The sequence below is a fragment of the Cantharellus anzutake genome (genome assembly GCF_015039405.1).
Source record: "Cantharellus anzutake strain C23 chromosome Unknown EI90scaffold_11, whole genome shotgun sequence".
Classification (NCBI taxonomy): Eukaryota; Fungi; Basidiomycota; class Agaricomycetes; order Cantharellales; family Hydnaceae; genus Cantharellus; species Cantharellus anzutake.
This window is the reverse complement of record NW_024066961.1, coordinates 1,378,657-1,392,940: the sequence shown is the minus strand read 5'-3', so window position 1 is coordinate 1,392,940 and position 14,284 is coordinate 1,378,657. Positions and strand designations below refer to the sequence as shown.

Genomic DNA, 14,284 nt, shown 5'->3' with positions numbered 1-14,284 from the left:
GGTGAGTGCGGGAATTCGACTTCAGTTGATCGGCCGATCACTTTTCAAGTAAGATATAATTGCCTCAAGGAGGCCACAATCCTCTCCTTCTTCCACATCACGTCAAGTGCGAAGTGCCATATCTATAATGTCATCACCACAGGGCCATTGCCTTCTGCAAATCCCAAGTCCCATCGCCGCGCTCCTCCCTCCATCACCTAAAAGGCGGCTCGCGCAGCAAAAGACACGGGGCAATGCTCCCACCCGCACGACCAATTCGGCGAGGAACCGTTCTTTAGATAAAATCTTACCGTTTTCCCTCATCCGATGCTCTCCTTCTGCGGTAAGCACGAACCCAACTTAGGCGCGAGGTGTGCTTGAATTTCAACTTCCCTTTTCTTTCTCAGAAAATTTCTGGCCTGACGAAATGTAGGTCGGACTGAAGGAAGAACGGATTATTTGCTGACCAACTCTTGCAGACATGGGGCAGCGCTGGGTTCAGTAAGTCGCAAACTATTACGTAGTCCTTCAGTGATACTAATCTTGCCGTTATCAGCTAACGATTTTGGATTTTATAACCTATGTATACCCCCATACAGTCCTCCTATCCAATTTCTACCGCCCACGGACAAGACGAATCTAGCCATCTTTTTCGCATCACGTTGAAACTTGAGAGAAGAAATGTTTCAATCAAGTCTTCAATGTTGCCCCTTCAGCGCCTCACTGAGGTGGCCTATGCTAAACTGGTTGGAAGTGGAGGCGCTATAGCCAGAACACATCGACATTATAGGTTGTTGGTCATACCGATATCTCCAACTCTTAATGTTCATGCCCGAAATAAGGAAACGAGGCGCAACCGAGCAACAACCAAGCGTCACGGAAGTCGTGTTCATTGGTGTCCAGAGCACACACTCGAGGGCATTGCCGCCACGTTTAAATCTGCAACGATTAGATCCCCTTTATACTAGTGTCACCCCTCCGTGGTCTTCATTCGGGCCTCCCAGAATATCTGCTGTATCCAGTGCGTACATCAAGCTCCAGGCAGTGCGACGACTATTGGAAATGCTGTTGAGGTTTTGCGTATTCACAGGGTCATAAATGAACGAGAAGCCTACCGCATCGAGACACCAAAAACATGAATTATTCCTAGACGAGATTGGTTCATTAGCATCCTGAACGTTCGTGAACTTTTTCTTCACATTTACAGCACCTCGTCTACATGGATTGTATTTTCTATGCGGGATTGGGGTTTCCGAAGAGCATGTTTGGTGTCGATTGGAGTTCTGGATGGTGAAACATTGCGCAACACGCACACTCCAACAAGCCCTTAATAGGAGGTACATCCGGAGGTTAGTTGGTTCGTCAGAAGGGGATGACACCACCTGTGAGGATATTGTTTGCTTAAGGAACTTAGTCCACTCTCCTTGCGCAGTTCATTGCTGTTCACATTTAGCGTCAGGACTTCAAGTGGTGGTGTAGAGATGGTGCAACCGATGAGTGCCTTGCTCCTCCAGCATACCATGCACGCGTCGAGGAAGTTCGAGAGGAGCTGCTGATGAAGAATGGCATCCATGCTGAACATGTTGTAACCCCCCATTTTGGACGCCGCCATATATGCCATCGGCTTTGTAGGCACCGATAAGACAGAATGGTGGGGTGACCCGGAATGTGAAATGGGGCCGGAAAGGAGCAGACGAACACTAATTTATAATTCTTGAGCCGACCACCCGCCCAGTGGAAATAATAATGATACGAATGGGACGAGACTGCTATTTTCATTTGGTTATATCGGTGGGGCCTGAGGTTAACACGAGGTCTATTGGTCCAGGCATTTGGCGGCAGCCATATCTGTGTTGTGTAGGACCTCAAATTCGGTCTCCACGCACATCTCATTGTCACATCCGTGCTTGTACTGTGTAAGAACAGGGACCCTAGCCTCACCAGCACAGTATTCGCAGGAACGGTATTGCCCTGAGATCGAGAGTGCTTTGCCTGTGTGCATGTACATATCTTCACGGCTCCGACTCCACGCCTCTTAGGTTAGACTACGGCATGGTTGATGGTTGTATTTGTAAAGTGAGAGATTCGGCTTGTTGCATACGATCATGATGACGAATCGGACTCATTACATAATACCATTTTCATGGGGGCTTTTACGGGTTTGACGGAGCTGGATCACCGGGTAATGTGCAGCCGAATCCCTCCTATTTGTCTGACCCGGGCGAAGGGCTTATTATCGCTGTAGGGATTGGTTTGCTGCCTGTATAGGGGTCGTCTTACCGTACTGTCATCGTCGTTCCATGGTGAACCCATAGGTTCAACCTCTAGAGGTATGTTCAAATTCAGGTGTTTTATGTCACTTGAGGTCTACACTTATCGGAGAACAAGCATTAATTCAAATTTATGTCAGGCACCATTGTTAAACGTTCCACTTACTTGCTTCGCCCGGGCCACAGTGACACGGCAAGGTCCTTAGCTGCGGTGGTAATGCTAAACCCTCCCATTCCGCTACCTCCTTGTTACTTGCGGAGCGCATCACCATACATTTTGCGAATATGCAACAGCCCATGTGTGCCTGGCGTTGGCCTTCCTGGAATGTTCGTTCCTGTTGCCGAACTTTGCATCAAATCTCCCGTAGCGAACCTAGAACAGGACCAAGATAGATGGGTGCAAGCAGCTAGGATCGATTTCTCAATAGGATGGAATCTGCCGCAAGACTTTCCATAAGTGCGCCAATGGGATGAATTGCGCCTTGCGGCGATCTCATGGCTGCGCAGCCTCTACTTGAGTGTCATCACCCGTTGCGTGTCTGATCTTTCATCCCCACCCTTCCATCCACCCATTATTGACCATGTCGCTGAAGCAGAGGGTCAATCATCTCCTCGCCGTGGGAGGCGATGTTGCAATTCCGGTTCTCACCGCCGTCGATACTGCATCGGGCGTGTTCCCTCCTCTACAGGCCGCCACCGGTGCCACACTCTTCATCCTCACAGAAATCAAAGTTAGTAACAATTTATACCGATCCTGGAAAGGAAGTTGACAATCCGCATTGTGCAGAAGTTCAGGGGAAATAAGGAAGAATGGGAGCGTTTTGGAAGATATATCGGGGACGCCATGGTCGATGTGGTTACGGCCGTCGATTCGTATGATGGATCTAACGAAGAGCCTAAGCCGTGGGTGGAAGGCGTCAAGAAGCTGAGCGAGTAAGTAGTATCTGCTCTATGCAGGCCAAACCATCCTATAACGTAGGTACTTTGTAGGGCGCTGGAGCGCATTCGAATTGAAATTGGTCGATTGCGTGGAAAGATGAAAGGGCAATCTGGTATCCGCAACTTCTTCTCTCATATGAAGAACCCCAGTAGGATCGATGATTTGAAGAAAGATTTTTGCGAAGCCTTGGCAATGTTCCAGGTAATTCCGTTTGATCCCTGATAATGTTTCTGTTCTGATCTCATCGAAACCACGTAGCTGCAGACAAATTTGACGGTTGGTGCAATGGCAAACAATCAAGATCGGTTAACACGTGGAGTAGAAGATTCCTCAGTTCTGAATGAACTCAAATATCCCATTGTCCCCCATCACGATTCAACTCACCCGTGCCTGCCTGACACTAGGATTGATCTGATCGAGCGTATTATGACGTGGTGTCGTACCACGGGGGGTGGCGGGAATCGTGTATTACTGCTGACGGCCGTGGCCGGTGCCGGAAAGACATCTGTTGCGCTCTCAATCGCTGAGGAGTGTAAAAGCGAAGACATATCATCTTCAAGCTTCTTTTTCAAAGCAGGCGAGCAGTCGCGGCCGGACCATCTGTTCAGCGGCATGGCTCGATCTCTGGCAACCAATGACGCTGCATACCGTGTCTCCCTCATATCCGCTCTTCAGAAGGACCCAGCCCTCTCGACTGCCTCGTTCCCGACACAATTCGAGAAACTAGTGGCTGAACCTCTCCATCTCAGGACATCTTCGTCTGACCGTCCCATTGTGATTATCATTGATGCGTTAGACGAGTGCGACACAAAGTCATTCCCACGTCTTGCCGATATACTTCGGAAGGCAGTCCCAAAACTACCACCTAACATCAAATTCTTTCTCACTTCGAGACAATTTGACCTCGTTGATCGTTTCCTATCACCTAATTACCCTATTGATCGCCTCACCATCGATCTTTCGGACGATGCTAACCTGCATGACTGTTCTATCTACGTCCGATCACAACTACACGAACTGAAGGATGTGCATCCTGGTTTGGAAGATGGAATCGGGGAAGAAGATACATTAGTCCAAAGCATACGGGAGCGGGCGGGTGGCTTGTTCATTTGGATCAGTACTGTCTTTGATTACATGAAGGTCAGCGGTAGTGATGCTGTGAAGATGCTGAAGAACCTGCTGGATGAAGATCTCAACCGATCAAAGGCATCCGCTGAGGAAATGATGGATAGGCTGTATGCGAGTATTTTGGAGAAGTGTAACTGGAAGGATGATGATTTCGCGCATGACTACCCGATCGTGATGGGAGCAATTCTAATTGCACAGAAGCCACTGTCTGTTGCGGCCTGGGATGCTATCCTCTCACCACTGCTGGAGTCGGACGTCCGATATACATTAGCTCAACTTTCACCTCTCGTCTCAGGAATAAGGGATCCTGGCAAGCCAATTCGTATTCTGCACCAATCCTTTCGTGACTTTCTCATGGACCGTGTTGATCCACAATCACCCATACTTGGTCGATTTGGAGTGGATGCGAGGAGGGAGAACAGTAGAGTGGCCCTGCGCTGCATCAAGATCTTGAATAAAGAACTTTCAACTATGAAGGATTTAGGGCTAATCAAAGACTTATCCGAAAAAACCAAGCTGCCACCCATTCCTCAAGAGGCGCTGTCCGAACATGTCCATTATGCATGTCGGCATTTCGTGCATCATCTCAGCCAATTTCAGGAGCCACTGGAGGCACCCAATGGGCCGATTCACATATTTCTCAATGAGCAGATATCGTGCTGGGTGGAAGTCTGTGTGAGGACGGAAGGGTACATTAGTATATCATCATTCCCTGAATGGGCCAAGGTACGAATCATCAGTAGCGATCGTTTGAGGCTCTTGTTCAGTCTCATGTTCCATTCAGTTGAACATTGATTCGGTCTCCAAAGAAGTCATTCACAAGTTGGTCAAAGTATTTCTCAATATGAGGAAAAATCTTGCGTTCTTTTTAAGATTGCAGGAGGCATATGAGTTGGCAAGTGATTCAGTTGCACTGTGCCATTGCCTTGTGTCTACGGACTCAGAGTCCTACACCCCGGATCTGGCTCGAGCACTTGGGGATCTAGCTGCATCACTCACCCACCTTGGATGCCATTCCGAGGCACTCACGGTGATTGAAGAAAGTGTGCAACTCTGCCGTGAGCTCGTTGCCACCCATCTAATATCATACATCCCAGATTTGGCTCAAGCGCTCCGGAATCTTTCTGTATCACTCCACGAAGTTGCATGCCATTCGGAGGCACTCACAGTGATCGAAGAAAGTGTGCAACTCTGGCGCGAGCTATTTGCCACCCATCCAACATCATACACCCCGAATTTGGCTCGAGCGCTCCGGAATCTTGAAGTATCACTCAACAAAGTTGGACGCCATTCCGAAGCGCTCACAGTGATTGAAGAAAGTGTGCAACTCTGGCGGGAGCTAGTTGTCACTCATCCAACATCATACATCCCGGATTTGGCTCGAGCGCTCCGGCATCTTAAAGTATCACTCAACAAAGTTGGACGCCATTCCGAGGCACTCATGGTGATCGAAGAAAGTGTGCAACTCTGCCGCGAGCTAGTTGCCACCCATCCAACATCATACACCCCGGATTTGGCTCGAGCACTCAGGAATCTTTTTGTATCACTTGACAAGATTGGACGCCATTCTGAGGCACTCACTGTGATCGAAGAAAGTGTGCAACTCTGGCGTGAGCTAGTTGCCACCCATCCAACATCATACACCCCAGATTTGGCTGGAGCACTCCAGAATCTTGAAGTATCACTCAACAAAGTTGGACACCATTCCGAGGCGCTCACAGTGATCAAAGAAAGTGTGCAACTCTGGCGCGAGCTAGTTGCCACCCATCCAACATCATACACCCCAAATTTGGCTGGAGCGCTCCGGAATCTTACAGTATCACTCGACAAAGTTGGACGCCATTCCGAGGCGCTCATGGTGATCGAAGAAAGTGTGCAACTCTGGCGCGAGCTAGTTGCCACCCATCCAACATCATACACCCCAAATTTGGCTGGAGCGCTCCAGAATTCTACAGTATCACTCGACAAAGTTGGACGCCATTCCGAGGCGCTCATGGTGATCGAAGAAAGTGTGCAACTCTGGCGCGAGCTAGTTGCCACCCATCCAACATCATACACCCCGGATTTGGCTGGAGCGCTTGGGAATCTAGATGTATCGCTCACCAACCTTGGACGACATTCTGAGGCACTCCTCGCGAATGAAGAAAGCGTGAAGCTCTGGCGCGAGCTAGTTGCCACCCATCCGGCATTGTACACCCCGGATTTAGTTGAAGCGCTCGAGAATCTTGTAATATCTCTTGACAACCTTGGACGTCATTCTGAGGCGCTCCTTGTCAATGAAGAAAGGCTCAGACTCCTATGCCAGTAGTTGTCATTTATCTGATATCATCCACTCCGGGTTCAACACGATCATTCTGCAGCCTCACCAGCTCATGCAAAAGCCACCATGAATGCCAACTTTCGTAATCGTTGAAGATTCTATTGCTATTTGTTGTTCGCGGCGTGTTACTCACCCGCCATCGTGTGTTTTTGGCGTAGCCTTAGTAATGCAGACTCCACCTGTTTTTATGCGTAGGGCTGCGGGTCAGGAGCCAATATTATACTATCACTAGCTTCATTCCCAATACTCTGATGCTTATGCACACAGATCTTAACTACCATATTCCTGTGTCGCCCATGCACCACATCCATACATGTCTTGGAAGACGCAAGAAGCGAGCATGTCGTCAACCCCATGTAAGCGTCTGGAGCGATATGTATATCACGCGGCGTGTCTGGGACAATCACCCAGCTTGAATAGGGCCGGTCCACAAGGCTGAACTCTGCTTCACCATCGTTATATCCCCATCACTCCTCCCCGAGACATACAGAAACATACTTGATCGGCCAGAAAGCTGACAATCATTCACTCCGTTGAGCGGAATTGGGAGAGCCAAGTTGGCAAGCACTTGTCCTGCCGCGAAAGAGAATATTGTCAGGGTCAACAAGTATGTACAGAGAATTCCATTGCTCCATTGCCTAGTCGTGACGTGGGGCATTGTGGCAGGAGCCTATATTGCTACCATTCTTGTCCACTTCATATGTCAACAACCAAAAGTCTAGGCGAGATTGCGTTTACCATCACATTTTCTGGAACTACTTCATCCAAGAACGGCCATCCAGGATTTCATCGGAGTCATGAATGCATGTTTGGGAAGGAAAAGGGACGTCTTGGCACGGAGGAAGGGCATAAGATGGGCGGAGCTGGCTCAGAGCTAGGGAACTCAACTTTGTGGAAAAACACGCCGTCTCAGCCAGCGGATGGCTGGAGCCGAAAACCGTCCAGTACGTGGGCTGCGCACGGAAGGATTGCAGCTATATGAAAGTTTTAATTGTGGAGCTGCCTTGACCGATCATTAGTGTGAGAGATGACTCGGGAGTCTGATAATTATCAGCCTGAGCGAGATGCTTGTCAGGACTCATTATCGAGGAACCTGTCCGGGGTCGATTTGGAATATATGAGTTGATTCTCATGCTACTTTCGCGAGGTTTACAAGCAATGAAGAATGCGGTGCAGTTTCTAATGAGCACCGATCTGGAGAGCGCACCGCCGATTCCCGAATCCGGAAGTCAACAACTCGGCAAGCTTGGCATTTTCTTCCTTATGTAATAGCATCGTCCCGAGGATGTGATACTAATCAGTGACTTCCGACTCCATTCCTTTCTGACTCCAGGACGCAGAAGGGCGGACTGTTTGACAAGTGAGTGCGGGAATTCGACCTTGATCGGTTGATCAGCCGATCACTCTTCGAGTAAGAAATAATGCCCCAAGGAGGAGGCCACAATATCGATCCTCCCTTCTTCCACATCTGTCCCTTGCCAGACATATCTATGATGACCATTACCTCCCAAGTCCCTTTCTCACGCTTCTCCCTCTATCACCTACAAAGCGGCTTGCGCAGCAAAAGACACGGGGTCCGCTTTCATCTGTGCGATCAATTTGGCGAGGAACCATTCTTTAGAAATCATCTTGTTGTTTTCCCTCATCTGATGCTGTCCTTCTGCGGTAAGCGCGAACCCAACTTGGGCGCGCGAGGTGTGGTTAAAATTGATCTTGCCGCAGTCGATCTATTTCAACATTGTCCTTCCACGGTGAGCCTATAGACATTTGAATACGCCAGTCTCTGGGGTGGAGGAATGTCCTGATTCAATTCAAATTCAAAACAATATTTACAACTGACTTACTCGAGGCCCAACACCTAAGTGGAGCGGAGTTAAGCATACAAATTTGTCAGCCAGCGTTAGAGCGCCATCTTCCCCCTTATCTGCTTTGTTGGGATCCAGTGACACCACAAGGTCGTTAGCCTCAGCGGCAATGCCAAATCCCCCCATTCCGCCATCCTCTCGGATCCTGCCTTGTTACTGCCTATTGTGCATCACCACTCGCTTTGCAACCACGCGACAGTCCACATACACCTAGTGCTGGTACGGCCCAGCTTCCTACGAGATCGAAGTATGTATGTTCATGTTGCAAACTTCACACCAAATCTCACGTAGCAAGCCCTAGGGTACTTAGAGAGTCAGCATAAGTAGCTGCGAACCATGTCAGTTGATTCTGCGTGAGAGGATGGAATCTGCCACAGGACTTCCAAAGGGATGAATTGCACTCGTCGTGAACTTGCGCAGTGTCCACTCGAGTATTATCATCCGTTGCGCATCAGACCTTTCCACTTCATCCTTCCATCTGCTTGTCATTGGTCTCCTAGCCGCGGGAGGTGATGTTGCACTTCCAGTTTTCGCCGCTGTCAATGCTGCATTGGGGTTGTTCCCTCCTTACGATTTCCCACTGGTGCCACACACCTGATCCTCAGCGAGATGAAAGTTAGTAATAATTTATACCGAACCAGGAGTGGAACTTAACAATATGCATTATGTAAAAGTCCAGGGAAATAAGGTGGAATGGGAGAGTTTTGGAAAATATATCGCTGATGCTATGGTCGATGTGGTTGCAGGCATCGATGTGTACAATGCGTCTAACGAAGAGGTTAAGCCGTGGATGGAAAGTGTCACGAAGCTAAGCGAGTAAGTAGTATCTGCTCTTATGCAAGCCATTGCCGTCGCATAACATAGGTACTCTGTGACGCGCAGCAATGTATTCAAATCGAAATCGATCGATTGCACGGAAAGATGGAAAGACAGTCAGGCACCCGCAACCCCCTCCCCCGCACGAAGAACCCCAGCAGGATCGATGATTCAAGGGAAGATTTTAGTGCGGCCTCGACATTCTTCAAGGTAATTGTGTTTGATCCTCGTCGGTCATGTTGCTGCTCTGATCTCATTATCGTAACCATGTAGCTGCGGACAAGTTTGACGGTTGGTGCAATAGCAAACAATCAAAATCGGTTAATTCGTGGAGTCGTGAATTCTTCTGTTCTGAATGGACCCAGGTATCCCATTGTCACCCATCTCAGGCGTGTCTGAAAGGCACTAGGACCGGTCGGATCGAGTATATTATGGCCAGGTGTCGTAACACGGGGGATAGCGAGAATTGCGTATCACTGCAGAGCGCCGTGGCCGGCGTCGACAAGACATCTATTGCGCTCTCAATTGCAGAGTGCGAAAGAAATCGTTTTCAGAGCGGGTGAGCAGTCGCGGCCGGATCGTCTGTTTAGCAGCACGGCTCGATCTCTAGCAACGCACGACCCAGTATGCTGCATAGCGACTTTTCAGAAGAATCCAGCTCTCTTGCCGGCCCTGTTCGCGAAGCAATTCCATGGCTGGACCTCTCCGTCTCGCGATACTACCGTCTGCCTATGGTGGTCATCATCGATGTGTTAGGTGAATGCGACACAGAAGCTTTCCCGCATGTTGCCGATATACTTCGAAAAAAAGTGCCAAGATTACCCCCTAACATCAAACTTCTTTGTCACTTTGAGACAGTTCGACCTCGTTGACCGTTTATATCACCTAGTTACCCTATTGATCGCCTCACTATCGATCTTTCAGACGATGCTAATGTCCATGACTATGCTATCTACATCGGTCCAAAGCATATTAGAGCGGGCAGGTGACTTGTTCATTTGGATCAGTACCGTCTTTCGCTACGTGAAAGTTGCCAGCGGTGATCCCTGCGAGAGCGCCAAAGGACCTTCTCAATCCCAGCATCGACCGATCGAAGGTCTCCGCTGAAAAAAATGATGGATGCGCTATATACGACCATCTTAGAGCAGTGCAATTGGGAGTACAACGATTTTGTGCATGTCTACCCGATTGTGATAGGCGCAATCCTAATCCCACAAAGGCCACTATGTGTTGTGGCATGGGATGTCATCTGTCTCCGCTCCTAGAATCGTCCATCCGGTGTACGTTGGCCGATCTTGCACCGGCTAGACAAACTGATTCGTATTGTGCATCCATCTTTTCCCGACTTTCTCATGGACCGAATTGAACCACAAATCACCCACCCCTTCATCAGTTTGTAGTGGATGCTCGGAGGGAGAATACCAGAGTGACTCTGCGCTGCATCGAAATTTTGAATGAAGATCCTTTCACGATGAAGGATTTAGGACTGACTGAGGGCTTCTTCCCACACTTCAAACTGTCACCCATTCCTCACAAGGCGCTGCCCCAACACGTCCGATATATTTCTCAATGTGCAAATAGTGCACTAGGTAGAAGTCTGTGTGAGGGCGGAAGGGTACGTCAGCATATCATTGTTCCCTGAATGGGCCAAGGTACGACTCATCAGTAGCGTTCATTTTTAGATTTTATTTCATGTTCCTTCAGTTGAGCGTTGATCGGACCTCCAAAGATGTCATTCGCATGTTGGCCGAAGTGTTTAGCAACGTGAGCGAAGGTCTTAGATCCTTTCCGAGACTGCAGGAGGCGTATGAGTTGGCAAATGGTTCGGTTGCGTTGTGCCGTCACCTTACGTCTGGGACCCAATGTCTACACCCCAATTTGGCTAGGGCGCTTGGGTCTCTTCTGGTATCACTCAACAATCTCGGGCGGCATTCCGGGGCGCTCTCAGCGAATTGTCAAACTCTGGTGCAAGCTAGTTGATCTCTATCCTATCTCACTCACCCCGGATTGGCTCAAGCACTGGGAAATCTTTTCGCGTCACTTGAAAAACTCGGACAACGTTCCGAGGCGCTTGCAGGGATTGAAGAAAGTGTCAAGCTCTGGCATGAGCTAGTTGCCGTCCATCCGACACAGTAATCCCTAAGTTTGGCTCGAGCGCGCAGGAACCTTTTTGCATCACTGGGACTTGACAAACTCAGATGGCATTCTGAAGCGCTCGTGATGATCGAAGAAAGTGAGACTCTGGCGCGAACCCGTTGCCATCCATCCGACATCTTGCACCCTAGATTTGACTCGAGCGCTCGGGTTTCTTTTTGTATCACTCCACAATCTCGGACGGCATTCCGAGGCGCTCGCGGCGATCGAAGGAAGTGTCAGACTCTGGCGCGAGCTAGTGTCATTTATCCGATATCGTATGCCCCAGATTTGGCTCGGGCACTCGAGAGTCTAGATGTATCACTCACCAACATTTGGACGACATTCTGAGGTGCTCCTCATGAACGGTGTCAAAATTCTGGCGCGAGCTAGTTGCTGTCTATATTATACACCCCGGATTTGGCTCGAGCGCTCCAGCATCTTCGGGTATCGCTCAACAATCTCGGACGCCATTCTGAGGCGCCCCTTGTAAATGATGAAAGGCTCAGACTCTTGTACCAGTGGTTGTCATTCATCCGATATCGTCTACTCTGGGTTTGACACGATCACTCCTTGGCCTCGCCAGCTCATGAAGAGCCGCTACCATGCCACGCCCCTGTGTTTCAATCTATTTCTATTAGTCATTTGCTATCTGCTGCTTACCCACTATCGTGTGTGTTTGATGTAGCCTTGGGACTGCAGACTCAGTCCGTTTTCATGCTTTGAGCGCTGTGCGGACGTAGTCGTCATCATGCTATCATTGCTTATGCGCATGAGTCTTGATTATCACATTCCTGCATCGCTGAAGACACAAGATGCGAGCATGTGTAGCACTCATGCAACAATTGTTGGCATCAATCCTACGCAAGCGTCCAGTGCGTCATATAAATCACGAAGCATATTCACAATCTTCCCCAAGCTCAAACACAAACCCACGAGATTGAACTTCGCTTCACCATGTCATATCCTCACCGCCTCTTCCTCGCAATGTGCAGAAACATACTTGATCAACCAGAGAATCCGCAATCACTCATCACATTGGACGCAACAGGTAATTCTGCCCCGCCAAGGAATGTTAGGGCGGCAGGTTCAGACAGGATAAACGGATGGCCTAGTCGCTAGTCGTGGTGTGAGGTTAACACAAGGTCTATCGGTGGCAGCAGTCCTGCCATTCTCAATCTCATCAGCTTCACGCACACCTCATTGTCACATCCGTTCTTGTACTGCGTAAGAACAGGGACCCTAGTCTCACTCAGCCAACTGAGTATTTGCAGGAACGGTATTGCCCTGAGAAGGCTTTGCCTGTGTGCATATATGTCCAGGCGACGTCCGAATGTTAAAAATTGATCGATCCATAGGCCGCGAGAACGGAATATCGATGAAGCGGGACATGTCAAGGGAGTGTCTGGGACAAGGGGACTGATTTTTCGTTATTTCTTTATCTACTTATTCCGCAGAACACACACACGCAGAGTAGAAGTCTCACCTTTGTCGTGTAGCTTCAACGTGATGTAATTATCCGAGTCGCGACATATCGACTCCAAAGCCGGACTGCGAAGCCGGTTAAGTTTGTCAAGTTCGATGGGATCGATGGCGCTTTCAGTCTACCATCACGATTTTCCAGAACTACGTCCGAGAATGTAGCTCTCGGTCGCGTAAGTTCTGACATGCTACTCCTGTAAGCCATTCAGTCTCTGATTCATGATCGCCACCCACAGCCTATCATTTGATCTGAGGCGCAGCATGGCTGCTAATTTAGGGGTAATTCGAGTATAATGAACCTTTGAGAAATTGTGTCGCCTGCTGCATGTTACCGGACATGCGCAATACAGGAGCGGACAGAAAACTTTTCTTTGCAATGCAAGCCATTACCAAGGAGTATTCGAATGTTCTACAATTGCACGTCGAAGATTATCATTATAACTAGCGGTGTAATAGACCCAACATATGCAGGAGTTATTTTGAGCCGTGGTGATTGGGATCGAGCCAACGTGCCTGGGGATCCCAGTGGAAGAGCTAGAGACCGATCGAGGAGGAAGTATGTTCCGCGAGGTTTCGGACTTAGAGAATAATGAAAGAAGCTTTGGGGGTGATAGATATTGACGTAGAACCAGAGTGTTTTGGGATGTGCCAGAGCTTGCTTCGTCGGGGGTTCCTAGGCTAAACTACGATGATTAATTGTTCTGCATTTGTAAAGTGAGAGATCCGGCTTGTTGCATACGATCATGATGAGGAGAGGGACTCAGTACATAATACCGGGCATGGCCAAAATGGGGCTTCAACGGGTTTCACCGAGGTGGATCGCTGGGAATCCGGAGTATTGAGGTAAGTAATGTGCAGCCGGGTGTGTTACCCATTCCCTCCCATTCTGACCCACATGTTCGGACGAAAGGCCCATCATCGCTGTAGGGATTGGTTTGCTGCCTGTATAGGGGTCGTCTTACCGTACTGTCATCATCGTTCCGTGGTGAGCCCATGGACAAAATTCTCGGCAGCGAGGTTCGACCTCGAGTGATGTGTTCAAATTCAGGTGTTTTATGTACAACCGACTTACTCAAGATCCACACTTAAGAGTTCTGATCGGAGAATAAGCATTCAAATTCGCCCGCATGTGTCAGGCCTACTTGGTTCATCTGGGTCACAGTGACGGCAGGGTCGTTGGCAGTGCCAAATCCTCCCATTCACTATCTTCTTGTTGCTTCCGGGGCGCATCACCATACATTTTTGCGAACCTGCAGTAGTCCATGTGCGCTTGGGGCTGGCCTTCCTGCAAGATCGAAGAATGTTCGCTCCTGTTGCCGAACTTTGCGTCGAATCTCCCGTAGCGAACCTA

At 49.1% G+C, this 14,284-nt stretch overlaps 5 protein-coding genes across 5 annotated transcripts; 4 read left to right on the top strand and 1 right to left on the bottom strand.

Moving 5' to 3' along the window:
* Positions 1–127: 127 nt before the first annotated feature.
* Positions 128–645, top strand: EI90DRAFT_3014299 (uncharacterized protein; the record flags this gene model as incomplete). The annotated part of the gene is made up of 4 exons (XM_039056764.1): positions 128–322; positions 387–408; positions 459–480; positions 579–645. The coding sequence occupies 4 exons, from the start codon at positions 128–130 to the stop codon at positions 643–645; spliced, it is 306 nt and encodes a 101-aa protein (XP_038919421.1).
* A 1,775-nt stretch (positions 646–2,420) lies between these two features.
* EI90DRAFT_199830 (uncharacterized protein) lies at positions 2,421–7,092 on the top strand. The gene is made up of 5 exons (XM_039052419.1): positions 2,421–2,980; positions 3,037–3,182; positions 3,240–3,390; positions 3,448–5,043; positions 5,102–7,092. The coding sequence occupies exons 1-5, from the start codon at positions 2,831–2,833 to the stop codon at positions 6,623–6,625; spliced, it is 3,567 nt and encodes a 1,188-aa protein (XP_038919420.1). The 5' UTR covers positions 2,421–2,830; the 3' UTR covers positions 6,626–7,092.
* Positions 6,597–7,423, bottom strand: EI90DRAFT_198209 (uncharacterized protein). Its single transcript, XM_039052397.1, has 2 exons — positions 7,136–7,423; positions 6,597–7,079 (listed from the first exon to the last, which is right to left on the bottom strand). The coding sequence occupies exons 1-2, from the start codon at positions 7,293–7,295 to the stop codon at positions 6,823–6,825; spliced, it is 417 nt and encodes a 138-aa protein (XP_038919419.1). The 5' UTR covers positions 7,296–7,423; the 3' UTR covers positions 6,597–6,822.
* A 1,411-nt stretch (positions 7,424–8,834) lies between these two features.
* On the top strand, positions 8,835–10,240 carry EI90DRAFT_200795 (uncharacterized protein). Its single transcript, XM_039052424.1, has 6 exons — positions 8,835–9,117; positions 9,177–9,318; positions 9,375–9,528; positions 9,592–9,683; positions 9,728–9,877; positions 9,956–10,240. Exons 1-6 carry the CDS (start codon positions 9,015–9,017, stop codon positions 10,188–10,190), a joined length of 876 nt encoding a protein of 291 aa, XP_038919418.1. The 5' UTR covers positions 8,835–9,014; the 3' UTR covers positions 10,191–10,240.
* A 549-nt stretch (positions 10,241–10,789) lies between these two features.
* On the top strand, positions 10,790–11,767 carry EI90DRAFT_3119849 (uncharacterized protein; the record flags this gene model as incomplete). Its single annotated transcript, XM_039063255.1, has 6 exons — positions 10,790–10,933; positions 11,023–11,145; positions 11,205–11,283; positions 11,336–11,450; positions 11,517–11,551; positions 11,604–11,767. The coding sequence occupies 6 exons, from the start codon at positions 10,790–10,792 to the stop codon at positions 11,765–11,767; spliced, it is 660 nt and encodes a 219-aa protein (XP_038919417.1).
* Positions 11,768–14,284: the final 2,517 nt, after the last annotated feature.